Here is a 14664-nt window from a genome sequence, read left to right on the forward strand (position 1 = left end):
GAAAAAGCTTCCATAACTACCACGGCCCACCACAAGTTTCGATACCAGTGCTCAGCATGTGTGCCAAACATGCATGTTTCCAAAACGCTTAGTCCCTCTGAACAAATGGCCGCGCTGAATAATTCATCAAACGCCCCAGACCAAAAGCTGAGTGTAGTTCACAGCGGCCTCCTGGGCCCAGTACGCCCAAACCTGTTTTACACACATGGCCAACAGGCTTAACTTGGTTGAGGAGCGTGAATGACTCTAAATAATGTCAGCAAGGAAAAGGCTCAAATGTTGCTTTACTAGTCACGATCATATCCCGGAGCAGGTAGCTGAAGTGGCGGAACAGACAAACTGGCTCACGTGTGGCCTCGCAAGGTCTCTATGGGAGCTGAATAATAGATGAAAGAGCGCCTCCGGAAGGGAAAAGTCACAGTTCAGAGAGAGAGAGAGAGAGAGAGAGAGAGAGAGAGAGAGAGAGAGAGAGAGAGAGAGAGAGAGAGAGAGAGTGAGAGAGACAGAGTGGAGGAGAAAAAAGACTTATTTATGTCCTTCCATTAGAGCATGGCAGGCATCTTTTTTTCTTCAAGCAGATTGGTTTGGGCACAGGATTAATCCAAAATTCCCTGCTGATAGCATTTGATTAGGAGGCAGGTTGGTAAGTCATGACGATCAAAGCAAGCAGTGCAGTCAACCCCCCCACCACCCACCCTGATGAAGCTGCGCTCAGACAGCAGATATCTTAGCAGAAGCATTTGAAGTAAAGCTGGTATCTGTTTTTTCTGGGTTTCATCAACGGGGTATGACCACAGATATACATACCTAGATGTCTGTTGTTTTCTATCTGAGGTGGTACGTCTGCACGTCCACCATGTTGGAGAGGTCAAGATCCGCTTATGAGCAAATCCACTTGTACTGAGAGACGATGAGTCTCAGGATTAAACCGGCCACAACGTCCTTATTACTCAACTGATTTTCACCAAATCCATTTCATTATAATCCTCAAAAATAGATTAATCTGTGCTGCACAGACGGCTCTCGGTAACTTTTACTTCTTTAATAAATGATCGTGATAATTAGCCGTCCAGACCAGCAGGTAAGTACTTAGTCTGCACCTGATGCTAAAAACTGAGTTTAGCGTGAGAAACACAAACACACACATCAGCAAATCCAGCAATAAAATAATCCCCAAAACACAGCAAGAAGGACAAAGCTAAAGTTGGCTTCCTATTTGTCAGCTTCTTGTTTGAATTTCCCGTTCCACCTTAAATGGAGCTGCTGTCACTTTCTGGTGCCTGAAGCTGCACCATTTAAGGTGGAATGGGAAAATTCCTGAAGCTGGCAAATAAGAATCTGACTTCAGCTTTGTGTAAGAATGTGCTAACATTAATCTATTATGAATATCTACACAGATTAAGGAATGCTATAACTTACCGCTACAAAGCATTAACCATCATTGTAAATAAATAACTACTACCTAAAGTTAAGACCCTGAATAGACCATTAAATGAATTAAGCTTAATATAAAACCAGAGGAAAAACAATAACATCAACAGATTCTCTGAGCTTCACCAACCACATGATCATATCTATACATAAACACCACATAAACAATACGCATCACACAGACATGAGCGTGGATCACTGCGGTCCCTCTGTTATATAATCCTATCCCATTTTCTGAGAGCAATATTCCTGAAATAGTGGAATTTTGGACAGTATCTTTCTTAAACTGCCGCTCTGTGATGGTATTGAATGCAGTCCAGCAGTGATGTTGACCTCCCCAACATGGCAATGCTGTTGACGTGCCTGACTGGACCCAACGCAGCATCTATGTATGTATATCTATCGGTATGACAATTTAACTTTGTACTAAAAGCTATAGTTGCATGTACCTGAGAGACCCAGGAAGGGTTTTTGTGAGTCTCCTCCTCGCCGCTCCTCCAGCAGACCCTCTGAATCGCCTTGGATCCCAATCACTGTGGCTGTGGACGGAGGGCTGTTAAGCGATAACATAGGAATAGATTATTTATGAATCCCATACACATGTACACATATGCGCACACACACACACACACACACACAGGTTTGTTAAGTCATATTTAGGTACTGTATGCGTTACATGGAGTACTGTAGAAAAGTCAGAGACCCTTCATTTATTTAAATTCCAGCCAAAACGCTCATTAAGTGACGTATTAAGAAAATGTCCATTGTCCAGTTTTAAAGCTGCATTATGTCTGATTTTTTTGTTAAAACAAATAAGTAGCAGAGAAGTTACCTAGTCAGGAGAAAAAAAGACATTGTTAAAATATGGAGTCTGTGTGTTGCTGTGAGCCACCCTGTAAAGCCTGATATAATAATTTAAAAGTCAGGGGTGTCGGGTCGGATTTCATGGGAGTTTTTCAGACCACGTAGACCGATCAGGCATAATATAATGGCCTCCTCCTTGTTTCTACGCTCATTGTCCATTTTATCAGCTCCACTTACTGTATAGGTGCACTTTGTAGTTCTACAGTTACAGACTGTAGTCCATCTGTTTCTCTTATACTTTGTTACCCCCTTTTACCCTGTTCTTCAGTGGTCAGGACCCCCATGGACCCTCACAGAGCAGGTACTGTTTGGGTGGTGGGTCATTCTCAGCACTGCAGTAACAATGACGTGGTGGTAGTGTGTTAGTGTATGTTGTGCTGGTCTGAGTGGATCAGACACAGCAGTGCTGCTGGAGTTTTTAAACACCTCAGTGTCACTGCTGGACTCAGAATAGTCCACCAACCAAAAATATCCAGTCAAAAGCATCCTGTGGGAAGCGTCCTCTGACTACTGTTGAAGGTCTAGAGGATGACCAACACAAACTGTGCTGATACACATGAGCTGCTTTCTCTGACTTTACATCTACAAGGTGAACAAACAAGGTAAAGAGTGGACAGTGTTTAAACACTCCAGCAGCACTGCTGTGTCTGATCCACTCGTACCAGCACAACACACATTAACACACCACCACCAATGTCAGTGTTACTGCAGTGCTCCAAATAATCGAGACCTGTCTGCATTGCTATGGTGATCAGCAGTCTGCGTGCCAACCAGGGTTAAAGGTGGGTTAAAGGCAGTTCTACATTATTTCCAGCATTTAAGATAATTTATTGTTAAACTGTGTTGAATGATCAGCAGAGTTTTATTTTACTGCCAAAGAGGATTATTTTATTTTGACCTAAAATTCTGCCGTGGAGCCGCAACAGGGCAGTTAAAGAGCCAGATGCTCCACAGCCATGTTCTCAACCCCTGATCTACGGACAGTTTCAAATAAAGACTGTTTCATTCAAAATAACACCTCAGAGTACTGAGCAAACACACTGAGAAACTGAGCAGCTAAACCAGGCGGTGATGGAGAGGTAGGACAATACGGTCTCTCCACAGCCTATTTTACAAAGACACTTTAAAAAATTAACATTTATACCTCACTATTCTGTTCAGTCAGAGCAGAAATGGTAGCAAATCTGACTTTTTCGCCTCCATTTTGCTAGCCTACTTGTCTCAATCCTCACTGGAGAAGTAATTGTGATTATGTGTGTTTAAAAACAGACTTAAATCACACATTTTATTACTAGCAGGAATTTACCAAGGCAGAATGTTTAAAGTGACCAGTGACTTTGTGTCTGACCACCATGGATTCAGGTACTCTCCTCTGAGTGAGCAGACCCTCGTTCACTTCCAGTTTTAGTCATTTGTTCATTAGCCAGCAGTGCACACTCTGCTTACATCAAATGGTATCAGCGGGTATCAGAATGTTGGTATCGGTACAAGTATGAGTAAATAAGCAAAGTATCGGCCCCATACCTGATACCAGTATTTGCATCCCTACACTAATGGGTGTAATTTGTTGCACAAAACCAGTCACTCTATGATTCAAGAGTAATTATTCATCCATTTCTTGTTATATTTTAACTGCATATTTCGAAACTTGAGGGATACAAGGTCATTTGTTGAGCAGCTTTGTCCTTAGGACTATTTACAGAATGAATACCACTCCCAAATAACCCTATTAATACTGGAAACGAGGAGAAAGGTGAGAATAAAACAATGGCTTAGGGTTGGGGGACACATAAAGAGAGAATGAGAGAAGGCAGCAGAAAAAAAAGCAGCTTAAAGTTTTTTCTCTGCCTGAACATTATTGACAGCAGTGTGGACAGATCACCTGCAGTAATACAGATCGACTGCAGTCCTCGCTAACAATCTGTCCCCCCCACCACATACATGTATGCAGCATTCACACACCAGAAAAGCTCAGCTTGGGTGTCATTTTTTTTATACCCAGCGGATCCACAAAGCAAAATCAGAAAAAAGCAGTCTGAATCAAGACTGAGGAGATATCGGTCTCTGGAAATGAAAAATAAAATCGGATTTGGCTCCCTGTCTGAAAGTAGCCTTAGACCTGAATACTAAGCATTCACTCTCTGCTTCAACCCACGCAAGTACTGTAACAGGTTTTTGTATTCAGGCGCAGTCACAGTGTGTGTGTGTGTGTGTGTGTGTGTGTGTGTGGGAGGTGTGCAAGCTTCCTCACAGATTCAGAGTATGTAAATCTGGCTGCAGAGCTTCATTTCCCCAGAGTTCTCATTCACACTACTCTCCAACACAGACAGCCAAAGCTCAGAATACTGCTTTTTTCAGTGGCAACAGGTAAACACATCACTACCTGCTCAACCGCTGTTGCAGATGTTGAAAACATAACAGAGCTGTGCTGTTGGATAGGCTAAAGCTGACCATGGTTATGAAAAAAATGTATTCAACACTGTGACGAGAACATCACAGTCTTCTACCGTTTGCCCTTGACATCTATTTCTATAGTGCTCGCCTATAAGACTGGTAAATTAGCCTTTAGCTGCCACAGTAGGCTTTTAGATGTTGTAGTAAGAAGTTTGCTACAATGAGGTTTGTTGGCTAGTCAGTGGTTCTCATCCCTACAATAACAATTTCTCTGGAACATATTTTTTGCTAGATGCGCCCCCAAATGGTAACTAGTATTCTTAATCTCTTATTCACCAGGGTGTATTTTGGTTTGTCCATCTGAATTTACGTCACCAAATCATAAAGCAAATTATTCAGTAACTCCATGAAATAAATGTAATTTTTATTGATTTAATTAATTTATTTATTTGTAAAAGCCTCCCTCAAATTAACAGAATGTGTTTGTGGTCTACACATATTACTATATACTTACAATTTACTGCTGAAAGCCAAAAATCTCAGACCCTCTTTGTGTTATTTCTTTTTAAAAGTAACGTTTACAGAGCAGATCACTGAAGAGACGCCGCCTGTTTATAGTTTATAGCCCAGATTTGGGGAAAAACGGGTCGACTTTCAGTAGAAAAACAAACTGAGTTCAGCTTCTTTTATAATAAGGGTTTAAAATGACATCACCATCTATTTGACTGGAAAGAAGAGTTACAGCCTCATATGACGCCCAGCTTCTGAATGTAGCTTATGAAAGATGAAAGTTATGAAGAATATGACGAAATCCATTCTGGAACCACTGACGCTCTCAAGTCTGCAGATTTTAGGGCAAATATAGATTTTGGATAGAGTTTGGATATGAAAAACGAGCAGTGTGTGAGGGGCACAGACTCAGATTTTCTGACTAAATTAGAGACATGATGATGGTTTTCCCGAGACCCGAAGTCGCTTAATCCGAAGAATGACGCAGTTGCCTGTTGTACTTTACGTTGTGTTTAAATTTCAAGATGAATGGACCAACAATAACGTCCCAAAATTACTTGGAAACATTCTGGTTCCATTGACTTACATTAAGAGCAACGTATGTTTTTTCCATCTCCTGTAAAGTTACCATTTTGGAGATACAAGGTTTTTTTCCCACAGCAGAAATATATTTTGCATGTTCGTTAACTTGAAAACAAAAAAGCAAAGTGGGAAATGAAAAGTACATCACCAGCAAGTGGCGTCTGTGTTTGTTTCCATTTGCCTTATTCTAACACTTAAAGCACGTCCACGCTGACAACTGAATCACAACCCGTCACTTTACTGTTGATTTATACATTTTACATTTTCATTTTCATTTGGTCAGATAAATGCTGTGTTTTGATTTAAATGATATATTTTGCATTTCATGAAGAAAAGGCAAAGCCAAATGAAGCTTGGAATTTCTTTTGTTAGCTTTTCCATTTTAGATAGAGCCATGAAATACCAGAATAATGACTAAAATGAAATGACAAATGTTTTAAATTACTTGTTATTTTTGCCACAAATGACTCGTGCTTATGTGAAAAGTTAAATTGCAAATGTAGCTATTTCATTTAATTTTACATTTTGGCAGGATATAAATGGCAAAAAGAGGTTTGCATTTAAATTGTATTGTTTTACAGTTTTTTTTCTTTCTTTTTTTGCCTCCCATACTAGTCGAGTTTCAAACCAGGTGGAATATATGAAACAAGTTTGATATTTTCAACTCGACTCTGGACGTAATCTAGTAGTCAATCTGAATAGATTCAGAGAGTGTATCCAAGGCTCAATCTGTAGAGAAGTTTCCAGAATCTTACGATGAAGCATTGGACCTCTCAGAGGACCTGAACCCAAATGCTAAAACTGGGACAACACATTCCACAAAGAGCATCTAAAGACGTCAGAAACACAGCACTCACGTTTTGAAACATGGGTCTCCAGACATAAGATGGGTGCTGATGATCACCTGAAGCAAAAGATAAAAAGGGAAAACGACTTTGACATCAGAAACTTTCAGTCGATTTTTAAAAATAACCATGACATCGGACTCCAGGAAGCACAAGAACAAATCAATGTTTCCCAAATTAAAACTAAGGTCGGTTATATAAAGAAACTAGGACTTGGAAACAGCTTTAATGGGAGAAAATGTAGGTTGTGGTCTGAACCTTAAGGATCGAATTGTCCTGCCTGGTGTTCTTGGTGTCGTAGCCCTCCAGCAGACACCGTCGCGTGGTGCTCCCCGAACCTGCAAACTCGGCCAAGTTCAGATCAGCAAAGCCCAGCTGAGCCAAGAAGAGCAAGAGGGCTGATTTTAATTAATACCTTAATAACTGTTTGGATACTTTACTAATACTTTAGTAACTGTTTCTGTTATGTCTAATAAATATGGAAAATGCATTTTCTAAGTAATTCAAAACTTGTAAATCAGTTTATGCTTTGCAGAAGTAGGAGTACAGATCTGTGCCCATGTTGAGAGAAGGGTCTGGCTGTCGACATGCACTCTCAGCCTGACATGCACCCCAGCCTATTGATGACGTCAGTGCTGCGTTGCCACAACAGTGTTTTTGTCGGTTTTATGAGGAAAAACAGTGGACCACGAACTGCTGGGCAACAAGAGTTACACCAAACACATATTAACGTTGCCATACTGATAATAAGGTAATTATAAATGGAAACTTTCAAAAATAAAACCTAACACGACGATCAGACAAGATGTTGAGTTTATTCGCAGAAAAAACAAAAAGGCTACTGAAACTCATGAAAGCCACACTGAAGACGATCAGCCGGTTATCAAAAACTCTAATACTGATTAAAATAGAACTTATTAAGGATTCTAGGAAGTTGTGACAAAGTACAGTCAACGTAGTACCGATTACTTCTGTTGTCTCATCAACATTGTTACAACCTCCTACAAATTTGGCAGACAAGGTTGTTGTTCTGAGGAATTACATTTCAACGTTGTGACATGTCGAGAGGACCAAGCAGATGACGCTGTGGGCACCAAAACAGTACGTTGTTACTGATGTCCTGATGGGTTTCTAACCCGGAATTGGCCTGATGGCTCCTATTAGAGGTCATTGTGAAATGATCAAATGTATGTGGAATCAGACCCAAAACACCTGATTCAACAATCAGAACCCTTTACACTTTTATCCACCTATCAGGAAAACAGAATTCCATCAGTGACGACTGAAAACCACCAGGAACTAACAGACACTTTTAATGGGTTCTATGACTATTTTTCAACAGGGTGGTACACTAAATGTAACCCTCTTGCCGTGGTATGGCCGAAAAATGGACTAAGTGATGATGTAATGTGGGGGAGTGATGATGAGGTAGATGCATATGCTGAGAGAAGCGAGATTTATTAGGGGCAAATGCATAATCAGGGTCTAAACAGTCCAGGGACAAAGAGCCAACACGGAGAGAACGAGGGACAGACATTACGAAAAGGAACACAGACTAGACACACAACGGAGGCCAGAGGAAACAACACCACACAAAGACCAGCAACTAACAGCGACAAACACAGGGTTTAAATACAAGAACAACGAGGGTTAACAAGGCACAGGTGAAAACAATCAAGGGCAGAGTCTAGAAACAAGGGGGCAGAACAGGGAAGAATCAAACAAGGAAGCACGTGGACAAGACCAGAGGTAAACAAAATCACATGGAGCACTGGGAGGGGCCAATTGTGCCAGATGATGTCCCTAAACAGGAGCAGCCAAAAGTTACCGCGCCGTTGGACTGCTTCTGTCATTGTGGCAAAGATTCAAGATAGAACATTCAAGAGTTTTACTGTCATATGCACAGCAGAACAGGCAGTTACACTGTACAATGAAATTCTTACTTTGCTGTTCCTCCATTCACCAAATATAATCTTAAGAGAGTGCATGTGCCCGTGACGTCACTGGGGCTGAGAGTGCATCTGTCTGAGAGAGCATGTCTGCAACCACTCTATTGCATGTTGTGCATTTTCTGTTCTAAATATAATTACGGAAACATGTGCACTCAGATGATCTGTTGTTAATCTGTACATAATGTGCCATTTTTAGATCTCAATTGCATTAAAAATAAAATAAATCCCTCCAAAAACTGATTTTTACAATACACTGCTATGTAACCTGTCTGAAGCAGTGAGCCAAGGCATTTCATTCACTGACACAGGATACAGCTGATCATATAAAGTTCATCTGAGACTCCACTTTTTGAATGCTGTCCGAGTTATTTATTGATCTTGCATTTAAAGAGTAACTACACCCCCTATTTTCAGCTCCACTCCTAGCTCACGTTTGAAAAATGCTCAAAAATGTGAGGGGTACTTTGGGACGGGCGCTGCAGTGATCTACAGGTTTGGAGGTGGGGCTGGGAGGCAACCTGGGTGGGCTGGGCTGCTGTGTTTTATAGCTAATATTGGCAACCAGAAAATATGGAGAGTGACAAAATCAAATAGCATTTTTGACTGAGAGGTTTTACAAAGGTGACAATATTACTTCACCACCATCCTCATTTCTGGGGATGGTGCTTCTGATCAGGCAGGGTGTCTTTAGCCTTATTAGTCTACCAATACGAGCCACTGACTCAAGCAGCCGAAGAGTTGGCACCAGAAAAAGATTACCAGTGAGTGAGAGAGGCGTCTGAATGGTACAGCAGTCCCTAAAACCATGACAGATAGCTTCTAATTATCTGTTTGGTCAAGTCAATTCAAAGTTTATTTATATAGTGCTTTTTACAACAGGTGCTGTCACAAAGCAGTTTTACAGATAAATTCGGGTCCGAGCCCCCATGAGTGGCAAGGAAAAACTCCCTAAGAGCAAGAGGAAGAAACCTTGAGACTTTAAGAGGAACCAAGACTCAGAAAGGGAACCAGTCCTCCTCTGGTTGACACCAGATAGCGAACAGCGTTAGTATAAAGGTGGAGCAACGGTTAATTAGATAGTTTGGGTTTATGCAGCAGCAGCAGCAGGAGGGTCAGTTCATGCAGGTGAGTTTTGCACAGCTTTGTACAACATGAAACTCTATGGTGGTGAAAACGGTGCAGATCAGCCAAACAGAGATGGAGCTCTGTTAACTAGCATGTCTGGTGGCTCCCATGTGGCGACTCAGGGGCTCAAATAAAGGAGAAAGAAAGAAAGAGAGAGAGAGAGAGAGAGAGAGAGAGAGAGAGAGAGAGAAATTGATTAACAGGAAAGGTCCGTTTATGGAGTTTATTAAGTGAGTCAAAAGATCCTGGGAGCACATCAGTCAAACTCTGAAACAGCTTCACTGGCTCCCGGTACAGCATCACGTTCGATGCTTGTGCTGGTTTTTAAATCTTTGAATGACCTCACCGCCCCTCCTACATTGGTAGTCTGCTAGTTATACTCTCCAGCTCACACTCTTCGCTCCTCTGACTCACATTTGCTCAAAGTTTTTCCCTCTAAGCTGCGCACTGTTGGTGACAGGGCATTCAGTGTTGCTGGCCACAAGCTGTGGAACAGTCTCCCCTCTGAGTTGCGTGCTTGTTCGACCCTGGCTATGTTCAATGCCAGTCTTAAAACCCACCTTTTCCAGCTGGCATTTGGGTGAACTAGTGCTTTTTTTTTTTGTAAATTATGTGTATTGCTTTTACATATTTACATGCTATTTTTTTCTTTTTTATTTATTTATTTTTTTTATTGTATTTTTTGTTATTTTTATTGTACAGTGTCCTTGGGTGTCTTGAAAGGCGCTTTTCAAATAAAAAATGATTATTATTATAATAGTGCAACAACTGATATCAGATAGACAGATAGATACTTTATTGATCCTGAAGGAAATTTAGCAAAAATACCATGTCCTTCATACAAACAAAACTGTCACTAAAAAGCAATATACGCAAACAGAAAAGAGAAAAAGTAAGAAAAAAGTGCAAAAACAGTACACAAAACATGGAGCTACTGGAAAGGCTGCCACTCACAGTGGCACTGGAACAAGATTGTTGATCAGTAAAATGCTGTGCAGACAAAAAAGTTCTGAGTCTAGTTTTAAATGTAGAGAGTGTGTCTGAGTCCCGGACGATTGATGATTCCACAATATTGGGACTTCGTAGGAAAATGCTTGACCGCCTGTTATGGTTTTTCTAATTTTAGTGACCGCCAGCAGGCCGTTGTTTTGTCAGCAGGCCGTTATGTTGTGAGTGGAGCGTACGTGTGGGTTCGTATGACTGATTTAATTCACTAAAATACTGTGGGGCCATTTAATGACTCATACGTTAAGAGAAGGATCTTATACTCCACACCAAATTTAACAGGTAGCCAGTGTAATGACAACAGGATTGGGGATGTATGTTTAGCAAGATAAACATTCAGTCCTGTTTTCTTTATTCCTGGTTTGCATACCAAAGTACTACAACACGTCATCCGCGCATACAACGTATCTGTACAAGCATTTTGCTGATATCAGTTGTTTGCACTATTTACTCTCTAATATCTCTCCATAAGCTGACCTGTCCTGTTAATCAGTTTCTCTCTTTCTGTCTCTCTTTTATTTGAGACCCTGGGTGACGTTTGCCTGAGTCGGGAGCCACCAGAGCTCCTAAAGTCGGCAGAGCTCCAACTCTGTTGGCTGATTTGCACCGTTTTGACCACCATGGAGCTTCACGCTGTGCAAACCTCACCTTTATGAACTGACCCTCCTGCTGCTGCTGCATAAACCCAAACTATCTAACTATGGCTCCACCTTTTCTCCCCGTTTTGTATTCTAATACTTTATACTAACGCTGTTTGCTGTTCGGTGTGGTCCAGAGGAGGATGGGTTTGAGTCATGGTTCCTCTCAAGGTTTCTTCCTCTTGCTCTCAGGGAGGTTTCCTTGTCACTCTCACCACTGGCGATGCTCATGGGATCCGGAAATTTCTGTAAAGCCGCTTTATGACAACACCTGTTGTAAAAAGCTCTAAATAAACCTTGACTTGAGTTGATTTGACTAGCAGAGTTGAACCAGGGGGAGCTACTAGCCAGAACTGACCACAATAAGAATGATATTTTTACAGTTTAGAAAGTTGTGTTCAAATTTTAAACAAGGCTGGTATATTTTATTATTACAGAGCATTCATGAAAAAAAAAGGTCTTGGGGTGGAGTTACTCTTTAGTACAATGATGAACAGTGAAGAGATGATCCCATACATTCAAACTCCTATAATTCTCCTATAATATGAAGTCCTGGTGTTATCTAGTCTACTGATGTTTGTGCCATTTAACTTTTATTTGTGTTCAATTTGTTCTCGATCGATATTTTCCATTTCTCCATTATGGTCAAGGAAACAGAACAATCAATGCCCTGAGTTAGTTGTAGATTGATCAAACGTAAACACATGGATCACCTCCCCTTTGTGAATGTTTTACTGGAGACCAAAATCATTTACCTTTGCGTAGGTTTTTCCACCTTTCAGTTCCTGTAAGAAAACAAGTCAATGAAATCATTACTAGCATCGCATTTAATATTTAACAACTCCTGGATGACACTTTAGTTGGTGTTGTGTGTGTAAAGGTACCTTTCTGACAGAAACACGACACACACAGGGATCGAGGACTCCTGTTCCAGCACTGGCGCTCATTTTACATGGGAATGAGAACTTCTTCCTCCAACGTACACAATTAGCCTGGACTGTTTCCCTATGAAAGAAACACATGTACACTGTTATCATCCTCAGGTACCTCTGAGGAAATGAACATTGACCTGGCTTACAGCTCTCTTAACAAGACACAGAGCCCTAACCATCTCCTATGGGGAAAGGCCACGTACAGTTTGCGATCCAGGTCCATGCAGGCAGAAATCAATCATGCTTGGCAGTTTGACTCGTCTGCTTTCCTTTAGACTGGCCCCGGGGGAGAGCCGAGAGCGACTTCTCAGTAAAGTAAATCCCAGCCAATCCAATACCGTTTGATTAGAGAGGCCTCAATGATCCCGACCAGTCGTGAGCATATTCATTTACGGAGACTGAGACGCTTAATTAGAGGCTGGAGAAAAGGGCCATATGGACTTGAGGACAAGGACTTAATTAATTTGTTCTCTGAAAATGTTCTGGCTTGTGCTGGAGAAATTCTGCTCCTTAAGATGAGAAAAGCTAGAAGACTACAGCTGATGGGGAAGATGAACACACTAATCTTAGTTTCACTGAACTTCTACTGTGTGAAGAGAAGCAGGTGATCGAGTGAAAACAGTGGAGGTGCAACTAAATTTCAGGTTAAAGATCAGTGAAGCTTGCAGAAGTTTAGCAGCTAAAGAAATACAGCTCCTTATTAATCCTCAGCCCAGAGCCCAGCTGCTTAACATAAGCTCCAATTTCTACGTAATTTTCTGAAAGTTAATCGGCAATCATGTTTTTTCCGACTGTATTAGGGCATATTTCTGCATCAACCACGGTGTCAGGGAAGATCTCTGAACTAGCTCAGAGGTTTTGCTCGATGATACATGGGGGTAGTGGGACTTTGAACTGATATAATTAATCAAAAATTATATTAGGGTTTCAGGTTATTTTATTTGTATCAGAAGAGGTGGGCAAAAGCCATTATATTTTAATGGAAAAAAAGAAATTTGTTTTTATATTACACGGCATAAGAAATCATGCTTAATACAGGGTGATTGAAAAAGATTCATCTGATTTTAAAGTGCCACAATGGTAAGGCATCTAGGAATCAATCACAATCCAATTGTAAGAGGGGGTCATAGAGTTTCTGACTGGCTCCCTTCAGTCTGAGAGGAGATGAGACCCCTGAGCAGAAAGCGTTCTGTGTTCTCCACTTCAATAAGAGTGAATTCATGGGCAGTGAAGCTCTAACAGCTCAGAGTGTGCGTCGTTGGTTCCACAGCACTGGATGATGAGTGCAGCGACGCCCGACACACTCAATCCAGTATGGGATGAGATTGACTGTGGTGTTGATGTCCGTACAGCTGGAGGAGGTTCAGACTGAGACATTGTACAATTACATAATATAACTTTATGCTCATTTAAACCATTTACAGTTCACTGCATTGATCTGTAATGATTTACAAGAGAAATTAATCATTTTGAAATCAGATCAATACTTTTAATCACCCTGTATGACCAGGGACACAAACTAATAAGGTCAAAAAGGTCATTTTGATTTCAAGCTGACTTTAACTAAGTGCTAGCTAAGCCAGCTGATGTATTTCATGTGCATGGCAGGTATCAACCTTCATGCTGTTCAGCTCACTTGGCTCTCTGCAGTGTTCGAAACTCACACTCAAGTCATTTTTTACTTTTCAATTCCTTTTCTTGGTTCGTTTGACCACGTAAGCCATAACAGGTGCTGGCAGAACTGGCCATTTTAAAGAAGCCATTTTAAATTCAGATGCTTACAACCACACTTAAGTAAAATGGGTTTATTAATGAAGGAAGGATCCAAAATCAAGGTCAGCCAGTCCAAAGTCAAAAAGCCAGAATGTGAAAACTGTAACCATGACGGAGGTCCAAAAAGCAATGTCCAGAAACCTGAAACAAGGTCAAACCAGAAAGTGCAACAATACTGAAAGGGCAATGGTCATATATGATAAGGCAAACAGACAAACAGACGGCTCAATAACGCCCTGAGAACAAAGACAACACTAGTAAATAAGCTAATCTAAAGCCTGGGCTTCTATACTAAACTAGCAAACACAAGAAACAAGGAACAGGTGAGGGTAATCAATAGTCAGGTGAAGCAGACCAGTGTACAGTCACGTGAGGGAGATCAGAAGTCATGAGATCCGGTGTGGAGTTCTGGGTGGCCGAGACAGCAGGAACAGAGGGAACCGTGACATAACCGTGACAGAAAACCTGGTATGACCAGAAAGCTCGCCTACGTGAATCTAAACTTGGTCAGAAGATCCTTTTGCTGCTTCCTACCTCCACCAACAAGCTTCTGGCAAAGTGCCAGGGGCCTTTTGAGGTCCTGAAGAAGCAAGGGCCTGTGACCTATGAAGTA

At 41.3% G+C, this 14664-nt stretch overlaps 1 protein-coding gene across 1 annotated transcript in view; it reads right to left on the minus strand.

Annotated features, from left to right (window-relative positions):
* fam102bb (family with sequence similarity 102 member Bb) overlaps positions 1-14664 on the minus strand; it is a 34672-nt gene that overhangs the window by 8853 nt on the left and 11155 nt on the right. Inside the window, exons 2-6 of the mRNA XM_017723732.2 lie at positions 12231-12351; positions 12102-12131; positions 6885-7001; positions 6639-6685; positions 1881-1984 (exon numbers count right to left, since the gene is read on the minus strand). Of these exons, the coding sequence (XP_017579221.1) occupies positions 1881-1984; positions 6639-6685; positions 6885-7001; positions 12102-12131; positions 12231-12351 (419 nt within the window). The remainder of the gene's footprint in view (positions 1-1880; positions 1985-6638; positions 6686-6884; positions 7002-12101; positions 12132-12230; positions 12352-14664) is intronic.

Source organism: Pygocentrus nattereri, chromosome 4, assembly GCF_015220715.1.
Source record: "Pygocentrus nattereri isolate fPygNat1 chromosome 4, fPygNat1.pri, whole genome shotgun sequence".
Classification (NCBI taxonomy): Eukaryota; Metazoa; Chordata; class Actinopteri; order Characiformes; family Serrasalmidae; genus Pygocentrus; species Pygocentrus nattereri.